This window comes from Aptenodytes patagonicus, chromosome 3 (genome assembly GCF_965638725.1).
Source record: "Aptenodytes patagonicus chromosome 3, bAptPat1.pri.cur, whole genome shotgun sequence".
NCBI lineage: Eukaryota > Metazoa > Chordata > Aves > Sphenisciformes > Spheniscidae > Aptenodytes > Aptenodytes patagonicus.
This window is the reverse complement of record NC_134951.1, coordinates 90,994,163-91,008,512: the sequence shown is the minus strand read 5'-3', so window position 1 is coordinate 91,008,512 and position 14,350 is coordinate 90,994,163. Positions and strand designations below refer to the sequence as shown.

The 14,350-nt window shown below is 37.6% G+C and overlaps 1 protein-coding gene across 3 annotated transcripts in view; it reads left to right on the top strand.

The window, feature by feature from the left end:
• AKT3 (AKT serine/threonine kinase 3) overlaps positions 1-14,350 on the top strand; it is a 164,581-nt gene that overhangs the window by 97,366 nt on the left and 52,865 nt on the right. For all 3 annotated transcript variants that reach the window (XM_076334214.1, XM_076334212.1, XM_076334213.1), the window contains exons 5-8: positions 203-347; positions 6,941-7,072; positions 11,229-11,294; positions 12,925-12,993. In XM_076334214.1, coding sequence (XP_076190329.1) covers positions 203-347; positions 6,941-7,072; positions 11,229-11,294; positions 12,925-12,993 — 412 coding nt within the window. The remainder of the gene's footprint in view (positions 1-202; positions 348-6,940; positions 7,073-11,228; positions 11,295-12,924; positions 12,994-14,350) is intronic.

The window sequence follows — 14,350 nt, the reverse complement described above, 5'->3', positions numbered from 1 at the left end:
ACCGTGCAGTGATCCTTTTTGATACTGGTCAACATAATGCAGAATGTGGAAGGAAATTGAAGTGGTTAAATTACATGAATCTTCTGCTGTGTAACATGAGAATTGAACATTGAAGCAATGTAGCACGTGAAGAACATTATAAATCATTTATTTGGATGTATTTTACGAGTTTCTAATAGGGATGTTGGCTTGTTCATGATAGGGAAGAATGGACAGAAGCAATCCAGGCTGTAGCAGACAGACTTCAGAGGCAAGAAGAGGAGAGGATGAACTGTAGTCCAACTTCACAGATAGACAATATAGGAGAAGAAGAGATGGATGCTTCAACAACCCATCATAAAAGAAAGGTAATGACATTAAAAAAATAACTGACAAGACTAATATGTAAATAACTCTTGTAGAATGGTCTAGTTGAGTAAAACAATATACAGGGAATAGTATTTCTACATAAATTTCAGTGTATTACAAGCATAAAAGTACTTACTTGTTTTATTTCAATAAAGCTGAACTGCTCTAGTTTTATTTATTTGTTATGCTATCTGATACAGCACTTCTGAAAAACAAAGTTCAACCATTCAGGCACATGTTAACATTCTGCTTATTGTTTAAATATTATTTTCGTCTTTTCCTTTTTGTTTGTTTACTCTTTTAGAAGTATGGTAATAAAATATTTTCTTTCGATGAGTAGATTTGCCCCCTTTCTCATGCAAATAATACTCGGTACAAATTAGATAATTTGCATGAGAAAGGCTAGCAGGATTTGGCTTTTAATGACCTTGTTTTTTGCTATCTGGGAAAATAGCTCTGCTTTAGATTTCAATGAAGTAAGAAAAAAAAAAATATTTTTTTTTTTTTGCAGTCCTTCACAGCTTTTGGTGTAAGTAGGAATATGTACATTGTTGGCCATAACATACTTGTAGTTGTATCTCCAAAGTCAACAGGATAAACACACAACTGAGAGCATGTTTTAAAGATTCAGTGCCACGCAGAAATTTGCTTATTATTTTGTGTTTCCATTTTGTCCTGTGTTTCTGTAAGTACGGACTACTCTTGAAGAATGAATCATTCAAACGGATATCTCTCATTTACTATACAGGATTGACATGTCTCAAGAAATGCATTGAAATTGCATGAGAAATAATAACCTGTTTCTATAGGACTGGCTTCATTCTTTCCAGCTAGAAGTGAAACCTGTAGAAAACTTAAGTGGAAGTCTGCTGACAGAGCAAAATAGTCTTAAAGCTAATGTAACTGAATGCCTTTGAATGATGAACAATGAAAAGAAATAGTGAACGTGTGCCTTTACTCATAGAGCGTGTTTTGTTCGTTGCACTATATGAAGCGAGGATCATAGAAAAATCAGTGGCTGAAAACTATACCCTTATGAATATAACAAAGGTGTCATAGGAAATCTTAGTTCTATCATGTCCTAACTTTTGAGAATTTGAGTTTGCAGTGCATAGTTCTTTCATGTTGTTTCATTGTATGCAATTTTCTAACCTTTTTCCACTATAGAAAAAGGTAAAAACGAATTATATACAGCTGTAACAATACTCTCATCGTACATTGTCAGGTTGACATTGAACTTTTAGCCTTGCGGCATAGGTGTTTAATGATTGTGCTCCAGGGTAAAATATGATCAGTGACAGCAAGACAGAGGCAGCATTTGAGATGTGTCAGTCTTTCTGAGAGGCAGTGCGATTATGTGGAAGGGATTTGGGTTTGCTCTATTAAAGATCTGAGCACTGTTCCAAGCCTGTGTATCCTCTTAGTAGAATACAAAACCACTGCATTAACAACAAGCATTTTCAAGGTGTCAAAATCAATGCTGTCTAATATAAGTAGTTTATCTGGAATGTATGCTTTCCTTGTTCACGGTGCAGTGCATTTTCCCATACAACAAAAGGGGTTGTGGGAACAGGAGGAGGAGGAAGATCAGTTTTGTTCCTATCTTGCTGCTTGTGCTTTAAGAAATGCTGAAATAAGATGCTGGGACAGTGCATGTGGAGTGCCGCAAAATATTTAACGGCTTTGGCAACAAGCCAAAAGCAAACTCTACAAAACAAAGGTGAAATGAAAAATGGTGATATTCAACACCTAATAGTAGAGCAGAGTGGAGGTTTTTGTAGCCAGTGAAGAGCATACTGATGACAGCAAGGATTTTTTTTTTCGCCAGAACTCAAAATCCCACTGCAGATTTCTGACTGTCGGAAGACTTCAGCGAAAAGTTCTCAGAAGTTTTTGGAATCAAAAATATTAAGTGACCATAATGATGGGGAGTTGTCATTCCCTCTGTGTTAATTGAAATTGGGAAAAAAGTATTTTTTTAGAACTGTTTCTGTTTTGTAGAAATGTTTCTGAAAAGCTTCTGTTTAAGATTTGTAGCTGTTAATATAGTCAGAACCATTTCAGTTATAATGACAATGCATTTTTATTGCTTTTTTTTTGGTATTGGATTTCTTTTCATTTCAGGGATTTTTTGCACAATGTGTCCTACAAGCTTGTTTTGTCACCTGATTTTACATCAAAGCCCAGTGAATTTTGCTTGTGCATGCACCAGATGGTATACATACGAGTAGAAGAGCATAATCAGATTAAGAAACAACACAGAGAGGAGTGGGCCTGTTCTCTAAAAAGGTAGCAAAAGGTTTACGAAGAAAACAGTCTTTAGGATGTGGAACTTGATTTGAACAGACATGACAGCAGCGTCTCTCGCCAGATTAGCTGGAAGAACCAAAAGCACTTTTTTTTTCCCCCCAATTTTTTTTGATGGTGTCAATGTGCCACTCAAGTTTTACAGTAATAACATCACTAAAAGTCAGAGCACTTCAAATTCTTAGCAGACTGCTTTTATTTCTTGCTGTACTATTCCCTGTAAGTAGAGTTTCTTCCTGATGAAGTCAGATGAAAACTTCAAGTGGTATAATCTTTGTACAAATCAGGAATATTTAAAAATTAGTTCCTTGGTAGGAATTTTCAACACCTGTAGTAGGGTGTATTTTTTTGAACGGATCATCCATAGGGGAGTAAATAGGCTTTACAGAAGGCTGAATGTCATATGGGTCTTTGGTTAGTGCAGTTTCCTGTAGCTTCATTGCTTTTCCTTTGTTTACAAATTTGTTTTGCAGGGTGCAGGATGAATAAAGCATAGATTTTTAAGAGGAAACCAAAAAGTAATGTAATGAGGAAAAAGATTCAATCCTCAGAGTTCCGTAGGAATGAAAAAGGTGGGAAAATCATCAAGGAGAAGGAATCCAATCTTATGGGAGCCTCCAAATTTGCTTACCAACATCCCTCAGGTTTAGGAAGTATTTCCATTTTTCCACCAGTTTTCAGTACACCCTCAGCTATGGCATCTGTGTTTTTATCTCCCAAGGTCTTGTGTTCTTTGGCAGACTTTTTGAGTTATACTGCACTGCGTATCATCTCTAAGCCTTCTGCTGAGCTTCTAAAGAATGAGAGCATCAGGAGACTTTATTCTTAGAACTAGCACTACTGCCATAACCTGCTGTTAAGCCATGGCTCAAAATCTTGCAAAACTATTACCTTCCTCTTACAAATACACATATATTTTTTAACTTGTTTTCACTGAGCTTGCAGCTAGATTCATGACTGCTTTGATAAACATTATGTAAGCAAATTTTGGGCGAATGAGTCTTTAGATTTGACTGGCTTGCTGCCCTTAGCATCAAACCCATGTCTGTGATCAGTCGAGCCAAGATCCTCCTTCTGTGTGTGGGCAAAGGGCTGCTTTTCTGAGCTGGTTTTATTCAGACTCTGATGGTCCCTCTCTAAGTCCAGCCTCTCAAAGCAGATCAGAAGTATGGGAAAAAGTTACCCCTTTGAGGCTGCTTACGATCCCATAAATTTTTGACTGTTAGAAGTGATAAGTTGTTACGGTCACTAACTCAGTATTCTTTATCAAAAAGCTGTTGGCCATTCTGTGTCCAGCTCTGGAGCTCTCAGCATAAGAAAGACATGGACCTGTTGGAGTGGGTCCAGACGAGGGCCATGAAAATGATCAGGGGGATGGAACACCTCTCCTATGAAGAAAGGCTGAGAGAGTTGGGGTTGTTCAGCCTGGAGAAGAGAAGGCTCTGGGGAGACCTTATTGCAGCCTTTCAGTACTTAAAGGGGCTTATAAAAAAGACAGGGGCAAACTTTTTAGCAGGGCCTGTTGTGACAGGACAAGGGGGAATGGTTTTAAACTAAAGGGGGATAGATTTAGACTAGATATAAGGAAGGAATTTTTTACACAGAGGGTGGTGAAACACTGGCACAGGTTGCCCAGAGAGGTGGTGGATGCCCCATCCCTGGAAACCTTCAAGGTCAGGTTGGATGGGGCTCTGAGCAACCTGCTCTAGTTGAAGATGTCCCTGCCCATGGCAGGGGGGTTGGACTAGATGACCTTTAGAGGTCCCTTCCAACCCAAACTATTCTATGATTCTGTGAATGCGATAGCTTATGACTGAGGATACGGAGGATTCTGCCCTGCATGACTCATTTTCTGCCTGAATTGTGTTTTGAAGGCATTTTTGATTTTTCATGTATTTTTGTCAATTTTCACTGCTTTAGCACAAAGGCAGTTGTTTTTGCTTGATGGTTATCATAGAACTATCAAAGTAGATAGCGTGACTTTCCAAAGTACGGACTGTGATATTTGAGGAAGTCTTACCTTTAGTTGATTAAGTACTAGTAGCCACATAGTGTTTGGATCACAACTTTACATACTACTTCATGCATCACTAGTTGTAACACATTATACTAGCTTTTGGAAAAGTTGACCATTTAAGGATTTGTCTGTGGTCATTAACTTTACACTCACTTGTGTGGATTTGCTTTAGGTAAAAAGTATACTGAGCCTTTGAAATCTCTGTTCTCATATTTCTTACTGGGATAAATGCAGTTTTGTTCTTCCTGATGTGACATGGTTTTGGCAGCAAAACAAGATCTGCCAGTGCAAAATGTTTAAGGATGTTTACCTGTGAGCAAAGAGTGGAATTCACCAAGGTTAGTTTGCTTAGAAGCTACCAATCAACCATTACATGGGAAAAAGATTTAATTCCTGCTGATATAGCTAGAAAATTGATATATGAAAAGCATCTTCTCTTTAATAAAGCTTTGAAATATCCAGCTATGCAGGTGTTACCTTAAGTAGTCTGTTGGAGACCTTTTGCAGCTTTTAAGTTGCAGGTTGAACACTTAAAAGCTAAGGAATTACAGCATTAAAGTGGTTGATGGAACTTCAATTCTACCCCTTATGTGAACAGATTTCAAATGGACTCTGAGTGAGCAACTGCATAAATTATTTTCACAGTTTGTTGACAGCAACTTCAGATCCACAGTAATAGTATCATGCACTTGAGCTTAAAGGAATGAATAATTTTAGAAGGAAATTTTGCCTTTTATTCTTTCTCACAAGAGAGAATATATTTTGCTGCCACTATTTGTGATTGCACACTAGGGATATGCCCAATAGCTCTACACTTGGAATGTGTGTGAGATACGTAGGCACTGTTAGAGGTGGTTCTGGTAGGGATAAGGAAAGTACTAATTCCATTGTGGAAGACACAAGTAGAAGTTTATCTGGAATGCCAGTATTCAAGAAAACTGCCTGAGGCTGCAACTAGTGATAGAATGAGACACTAGGAAGATAAAAGATGAGGCATGATCTTTTCTTTTCCTCACACATAACAGGATTAAATATATTTAACTTAGCAAAACTGAGACTCGGAGTGTAATCATTTATAAAAGTTTTGAGGTGGGTTACTTGAGGAAGATTATTGATACTGCAGGACAGTACTATAACAAGAATAGGTGAGTGTGTTGTCTTCCAGAGCTTTAAACTGCTTTCCTCAAGGTTCCTGGGTGCCTTAACAGTTTCTGTGTGGTTATGTGGTGCTGCAACCAAGCCAGTAGCACAGCACACTGAAAGATGTGCTGTGGAAACACACAGTGGAAGCCAGCGACTGGTCCTGAGTTGGCCAATGAAACCTTGCTGTCAATCCAAGGTGACCCTGTGCGGTCGCTGCATTCTCAGTATTTTGCTGTTTTTTCTACATCCTCATATTTGCATCTAATGCATAGAGCATAGGGTTGATGCTTCTGAACTGGCTGTGAAATGAACTTACAGAACCAAGATGATTATTTACTCAAACTTTGTGCTCATGAAAGTGGCTAGACTGCTTTGGGATCTGAGATTGTCTGGTCATATTCTTGCGGTGTGTGACACTCCAGTTGAGCTGATAAACCTACTGGACTCAAACTGTCTGTTGGTGGAACCGTCTCTTGGATGTACTACATTTAACCTGCAAAACTAGGGTGATACTAGATGCTTGAACAGTCACTGTAATGGAGTCACATGAAAGAGGAAACTTGCCACCTCTTCCTTTTCAGAGCCAGACATTAATGTAAAACCATGTAATTGTAATCTGTATTCAAATTTTTAAAAGTCCACCTCTAATGCAAAGACTGTTGTAGAGTCTTACTGGTATAATATTGCAGTGAGGATCATGTATGTTTCAAAAAAGCCATCAGTGCAGTAGTTGGTGTTACACAAAACCTACTGATGTGCCTCGTTCTTGCGTCCCTGGTAATACATGAGTTGATGAGCTTTCTTAGGTGTGGAGCATTCATGAAATGCTGGTATAGGCTAAGACTTTGTTCTGTGTGTGCTTTGTAAAAATAAGTGTGTGTGTGTGTAGTAGTATACTGTGCAGTACTTGACTTTAGAGAACTATAATAATAGTATCGAACAATATATCCTAGTGGTTTAAGGATACAGTTACCTATTATGAACTTAATTGTAGAACTGTACCTATTTTTGTAAACTGTTCTTATTATATTGGTAACAACATTTGGTTATAGGCAGACACACTTGTGTGTATATTGGAACTTGATAGCATAAATCTTGCTAATCCTTGTTCTTTGCTCCTTATAGACAATGAACGATTTTGACTATTTAAAACTACTGGGCAAAGGCACGTTTGGCAAAGTTATCCTGGTCCGAGAGAAGGCTAGTGGGAAATACTATGCTATGAAGATTTTGAAAAAAGAAGTAATTATTGCAAAGGTAAGGAAGATTATGGTTTTAATATTGGGTCATTTTTTTTGAATGGAATAATCAATATTTGATATATAAGATGTATTTGATTTTTGATGGTAACTGAGCTTGATAGAACTATGTGTGTATTTTCAGAAAACAAGAGTACAAAAAAAGTATGGGTACCCATTTTGCATGCCTTTTTCCAGTGTCTTATAATCTAGAGCGTGCTAAAGCATTGAGAGAGTTCACTGGGCATGAAGATAGTGCAATCCAACTTTAAAACAAGAAAAAGTGCATTGTAGGGTATATTACGTACTTCAAAAATTTTTTTAAGTCAACTGCAGGTTTATTCAGGTAAATGCAATAAATTTAATGGGCCTGTGCTCTGTTCCTGCTGTTAGATAAGATGGCTGTGCATGGGACTAACAATTTCATTTTTTCAGTTTTTGAGGAACAAGAAAAGTCTGAAGCTGATGTCTGAAGAAGTGGTTTAAACTGGCATTGTCCAGTCACTTAAACTTGATTAGTTTAGTGTTAGTAGCTCTTGTGGTCGGTCATAATTTTACTAAGTTTAAACTTGAAGATCATCTACTCTGAGCTTTGTTTCTAGCAATTCTAAAGTTTTGAATCCCACTTGCACAGAACAAGTTGAGAGCAAGAAACCTACATGGTCTTATCACCACGAGACGCAATTAAAAATAATCCCAATTAAGTAAGTAATTAATTACTTAATTAAGTAAGAAGATTTTTGAGGGATATGGATCTGACTGAATTTTGAATGCTTGAGGCTAACAATACAGTGTTTGTAAAAACAATGTGGATGGGAACTACTGTGGCTTACATAAATTTTATTTTAAAATATCCTTCATATTTTTCTGATTTTCCTATTGGCCTATGAAAACAGGGCTTTGTACAGAGTTTTGTACTCTATGTTCATTTATCTATCTGTCACTCACTTTCTAAAAACTTTTGAATGTGTTGATCAGTTTAGCTTAAAATCGATAGAGGAGTAGAAACCTCAAAGCCAATTATATTTCCTTGAGTTTCATTAAAACCAGCCCTGGTGCAAGGGGAGACACTTAAATTTATGTCTTCAGCAGAGAAGAGACTGACCTGTGAGTTCTGCGTGCCCTTAGCAGCTGTCTTGCGTGCACTGGCAGGCTGGTCGGCATGTATACCGTTTGGACTAACAGCCACAGAGTGCCCTTTTCTTCTTCATAATCAGGAGATACAGAAAGAAAAGAGGGCATCGCTGCTGCATTCTCCTGATTCTGCATGGGAAGGATGGCCCTTCTCAGTGGCCCTCCTTGTAAGACTTTATAAATGGCAGCAATCTCTGTGGGTTGCCCTGTGGGTCTCAGAGCCTATCTGTTTGCTGCATGCTGCGGCCCAGTCTCCAGCCTGACATCCTTCCCCAGTGCTCTGCTCACCTGTGGCACCCAGGGGCTCCTAGGGCAATCTTACGTCTGACTGCTATGAGCTGCTGCTCTGCTGCTGCTCGGTTATATCCTTCCAGCCTTCAGAGTGTTTCAGCTTGTTTCTTTGTATCAATAAAATAAACCCCACATTTTTGAATTTTAAGGTTTTTCCTTTTACTTCGCTGGCTGCTACAGTATCACTGAATTTTTAGAAGGGTTAAAACTGATTCTTGGATAACTTTGTCTCTCTCTGTTGAGTGAAAATTCTTGTTCACAGAAGTATGTATAAAGCCAGAGAAATTTTGAAGAGATCAGGGACGCAACTGTTCATTGATCTGTTTACCTGAAAACAGAAAGCTAGCTCAGTGATAGATTGGGCAGAACCTGGCACTCCCTGAAACAGACCAGGGTCTGTTCTTCTGCCTATTTGTAGACTAACTAGAAGATTAAGTGTGTGAGGAAACATGTCTTTCATCCTGTGATGAAAATGGGAGCACCTCGGTCTTTTAAAGTTGACTTCCTCAGAACTGGAATTTTGTTTTGAAGGGAGTCCTTCTAAGTTTTCCATAGTAAGTTTGTATATTGATAAGAAACTGATGAAAGAGTAAAATATAGACTATGCTTAGATCTTCACAAGTGAAGTGATCATGTTTTTTTCCCTATAGTCGCCAAATACCAGTTTTTCCACTCCACCCCAAACTAAAAACAAAAGCAGACTTGAGCCTGAACTTAGCTGTCTAGCCCAGTCAGTGTGTAAGTATGCCATGGGGATTTATCAATAACATTTATCTCTGAAGGTCAGTGCTAAGGATATGGTCACTAGGTAGAATAGATCTGCAGTCCCAACTCAGCCTATGATGTGATATAATATATAGGAGGTCATACCTGCAGCAGTTAGCATAATATGAAGCCAAAAAGTGGTGCAGTGACAGCTGTATCTAGAAAGCTGTATAGCATCTGCCCAGTTCAGACTAAATCTGTTGATTCTAAATTTTCATGACAGATTAATATTACACTTACCAGGGAATTGGTACCAGTATTACAAACTTCTCAGGCAATGCCAGAAAAACTGGCCATTGCCAGCTTTTTATGCCCCATATATGGTGTACCACCGAGGTTTATAAACAAACAAACAAACAAATAAATAAATAAATAAATAAAACTTTAGACTGGCTTTTCTCCTTGAAGTGTTTTTTTGTTTTTTTCCCCCAGTATGTGGTTGTAGTGTATACACTCAGTGTTGCACTGCTATTCAGCTAAATGGCATCATAATTTATTACCACTAACTCTGTTGTTGTTTAATTTCCTATTTTGACAATTTTTAAAGTCTAATTTAAAACTCCTGACATCTGTGTTTACTTTCTAGTTTAATGATACCTTATCTTCAGAGCATAGTCTGATAAGCATGTGCAGTACAATAATGTTATATTAGTATTATTTGTAGCAATAATAAAGTATACTCTGACTAAATATATTTACTTCTGCAGGATTATGGTTGAAGTTTGAGTTGTACTAAGTTAGTCTTCAATTCTGTATAATACTCAGCGGCAGCTTAGTTCTACAGAAAATGGCTAAACCAGCCCAGTGGCTCTGAGCCTTTTTAGGTCCAGCCCCTGGCAGCCTGGGGAGGGGGTATTCCCGGCATGTACTACTGGTAGAATTGCATAAAATGGCTGTGTATACATAATACGAACCTCCTAAATGCCCTGCTTTTCTCCCTAGTCCTTAGGAACTGCTTGCTATTGCAGCGCAGGGCGAGCCTTCTTCCCGCCATCCTCTCCCCCTCGTCCCTGCCTGGCCCCTGCTCTCTGCAAACCTGGTGGCGTGAGGGGCCATACCCCTGCCCTTGGGGTCTCGCTGTCAGCCCTCCAAGCTCCTCCTCGCCTCCCGTGTGCCCCCTGCCCCGCAGCCACCCAGAGGGACGAGCGCGGGTGAGCTTCCCAGGGCACAAACACCTGCGGGGGACGGGTTATTTTCTCTCTCTCCCTTTGGCACAGGACTCATTTTAATCCTCCCCGTTCAGGCTCACGGACAGGAGAGTGTCGCTGTCTTTCTCCGAATTGCCCCTTTCTCAAAATTTGGCTGGAAACGGGGGTTGTGTGGACGTCTCCCGTCTCCCGCCTCCCGTGGACGAGGTCTAGGAAGGAGGTCGGGCCGGGTCTGAGGAGCGCTGCTCGCCTGGCTGGTTAGGACAGCTCAGGAGGGTGAGGAGGGGGTTTTGTATGGCTACATTGTTTTAAAGAAAAACAAAAAAACCACCAAACCAAACAAATGTTTAAAAAATGAAAAACTGGCTTTACTTGACATTAGGCTAGATTAGACTAGGTTTTATAGTTGCCTGTCAGTTACTACCTGTGTACGTTTCTTGCAAATTGATTCAATCTCTCTGTAGATGTTGTTCAGATGATTCATACCAGAACTGCGAAGTTGTGATGACTATATTTTTAAACTGTCAAATCCAATATTATAATTTCTTCCTTCCTTGCATTGGATGTAAAGTTAAAGTCTTCATTTTAAAGCAAGAAAACAAAAAAAAGAAAATCAAATAAAATACGTTAAATTGTATTTTGCCAAACTTAAATTTACTCTAAAAATCTTTTCTCAAAAAATGTGAATTATTTTTCATGTTTCTTTCAGGTTCGTTCATTTTCCAAAACTGTACCGTAGCTTTCTCTTTTCGGAAGTGTTGACCATTTCCTCATAATTATTAAATAACAGTTTTATATCTTAATTCAGACCTACTTTTTCTACTCTTTATTTCTCAGGATGAAGTGGCTCATACGCTTACAGAAAGCAGAGTATTGAAAAACACCAGACACCCTTTTTTAACAGTAAGTATTAGGAATTAATTTTAAGTATATTAGCAGGTAATTTTCAACATGATGAATATTCCATTATGAACATAATTTACAAACAAATTTTGAAGTCTTTCGCATGATGATCTGTAAACAAGCAGTAGCTATCTGGTGCTTATGATGTCCTTTATCAGAATATGTATTTAAGAGTTCAGAAATAAAGTTTCTAATAATTTTGTAAAGCTTAACTGCACTGAAAACAAATTTAATGGTAGAATGTAACTGTTGTGCAGTTCTTGGCGGCTTTTGTATATGAACACTTTTTTAATAAAAGTTACTGATTTCACACAGTGTCAAGTAAGTAATTTTTACCAAGAAAACTTAAGTAAGAATTCAATAAAATGATAAAAATAACTATTTGTTCAACATAAGTAGCCCATCGAGCAACAAAACTCAAACCCCACTACTTCAATGTCTTTGTCTTCGTATGGTTAATATTTAATAGAAGGAAAATACTGAAAAGAAGATGAAAATTTTGAGATTCATAACAAATTATGATTAATAGTTTTAATTTTACAACTGATTTTCTTCTGTAGGAGTAATTCTGATTCCTCTCCTTTGAGAATATATTAGAAAATCTTTTCATTGATTTCAAAAGATAATTAACATGTATTTTAAGATAGGGAAAAATGATTTTCTCTTTTGTATTAAAATATCAAAGTATAACATGGAAGTTTTCCTATTTAGAAAATCATAAACAAACCCTTTAGAAAGCAGAGGACTGTATTTACATTGCTTAGCCAAAATGTTCTTGGGAATTCAGTCAAGAGAAATGAGGTCCCCCAAAGTTTCTTAAATTAGAGTGTAAAGGTAAGCAGGAGGAGGTGTAATTCCAATCAAATCACGCAACAATGTCACTGCAGTTGTATCTTTATATCTTTCTGATATCAAACAAATATTTTAAGGAGACATGCAGTATTTAAATCACATGAGTTTCCTTATGATTTTGTTACGTGTAGTTCCACTGCATTTTACTTCTTTTAGGCCAAGCCTGCATCTGTAGATTTTCTTTGGTGGTATTTTTCCAAGCAAAATCAAATCAACATTGATAAGTCAAAAACTTTAATTAAGATAATAGTGTTTGTTACAATTTTAAAATGATACATAAGTAAATATATTTATCTGGCACTCAGTGTTTTTAACATAGTATGTGAAAACTAGAGAGTCCTTGCTTTGGAAATGAAAGCAGGCATAAGATCACTTTTAAAATTTTATTTGGGAGAAATTAAAAAGAATATGGTAATCTCTGTCATCATGGGCATTGTGGAAGCGGACATCATAAAATATGATGAGTGAGAATAGCTGGTACCATGTATGGCGATAAGAAATGCAGTAGAAAATTGTGTATTTTACTAACTATTTAGTATTTTGTTACAATAAGCACGGTGTTTTCATATCAATGGCCACGTGGCAGAGATGACGGTTTTTGTGTTAATTCATCTCAAGCTCCAGATAGGAAGTTACACTTTTAAATACTCTGAAAGTTCTCACCAAGTCAGAATTGTCTGCTTAAGAGGATAAAATTAAATTTTGTTACAGTTTAAGTGCAAGAAATTGGGTTAATGCAAGATGATAATTGGTTTGGTTTTGCTGTTTTCTTTGCAAGTCCTTGAAATATTCCTTCCAGACAAAGGATCGTTTGTGTTTTGTGATGGAGTATGTTAATGGAGGAGAGGTAAGTTTAAAAAAGATGTTCTGCGCTTGTAACGGTAACGCTGTCATTGAGTTACACTTTAAAGGATATAATTTTTCTTGCCTTTTTTGCTTTCTAGTATCTTTGAAGGTTTTTTTTTAAATTTAAAAAATTGTTTATTTAAAAAAAAGTAGACGTGTTTTAGAACTATGCTGTCAAAAGTAGTTCCTATTCTTAAAAATCAGACTCTTGTATCTTGAAGGATAATTTCATGGTAGAGAAATAATTACAAATAGCTTGCTTATTGTTTTTTCTTCAAGCGTATTATAGCGTGTTCTGGCATGAAACTAGTGCAAACAAGCAAAAATAATGTTGACTAGTCTTGCTTTTGTCCTAGGGTGAAATACTCTCTGCTATAGCCATTGCAAATACCTATGAGAAAAGAGTGGAACGTTCATATTTTTCATTACTTCTGTCCCCTTCACTTGCTGTGTAGTCTGGAAATTTCAACTTAAGTGCTAAACTTCTTACAGCGTCGTTAGCCTTTAAACTGTTGCTGTCCTCCAGCTCTTTACTGAAGAATAGAATATCAAAAACTATACCCGTCAAATGGAATTAAAGAGAACTGAAATCTAAGAAGAGGGCTTTTATCTACCTTTTAGGTGCTGATTGCTATTCAGACTGTATCTCATTACAACATGAACTGAGGGGTTTTCCTAATTTTGTGTACTATATGCTGCGTAAGAACCTTAAAGGACTAAGTGTTTCCACTAGCTTTTTTTATTAGGCAACTGTTTCTTCATTCAGGTATTGTTGCAGCATGGTATCATGTTTTGCACTATCCTTGTGCTGTGTTCTCCTACAATAAAACTGTCTTCAGCTATAGTCCTAATGCCTGAGCACCCCCAGAGTGCCTGTCTTGCATTCATTGCTCTGGCGATTTCTGGGCCCCGTCTGAGGCCCATTTACATCCTAACTTGTCCATGGCTGTCCTCTACTAGCTGTGGCTAAACATGGTGCTGTAGGTTTCTCATACGGGAGGATGGCTTGTTTAACTCAATATGTATAACCCCGCTTCTGGACATCACAGGTGTTGAACCGTTTTGGCTAGTTGAACTAGACACAAAAATCTCCTTCAGCAGTAATGGGATAACAGCCTTCTCTTGGACACTCAGCTGGCTGTCGTTTGACACTCAGCTGTCATTTGCCATTGAACTTATGTCACCAATATTAATTCAGTGCTATCTACAATGAATTTTAAAAGTGATGCCTTATAAAGTAGCTAATTCTTCTTGGTTTTCTTTGTGTAAGACCTTATTGCACTTTGAAAGTATGTTTTTAACATCAGCCTATCATTTAGATACCAGTCTTTTTGAAAGATGCCTTTCTGTCCTATTTG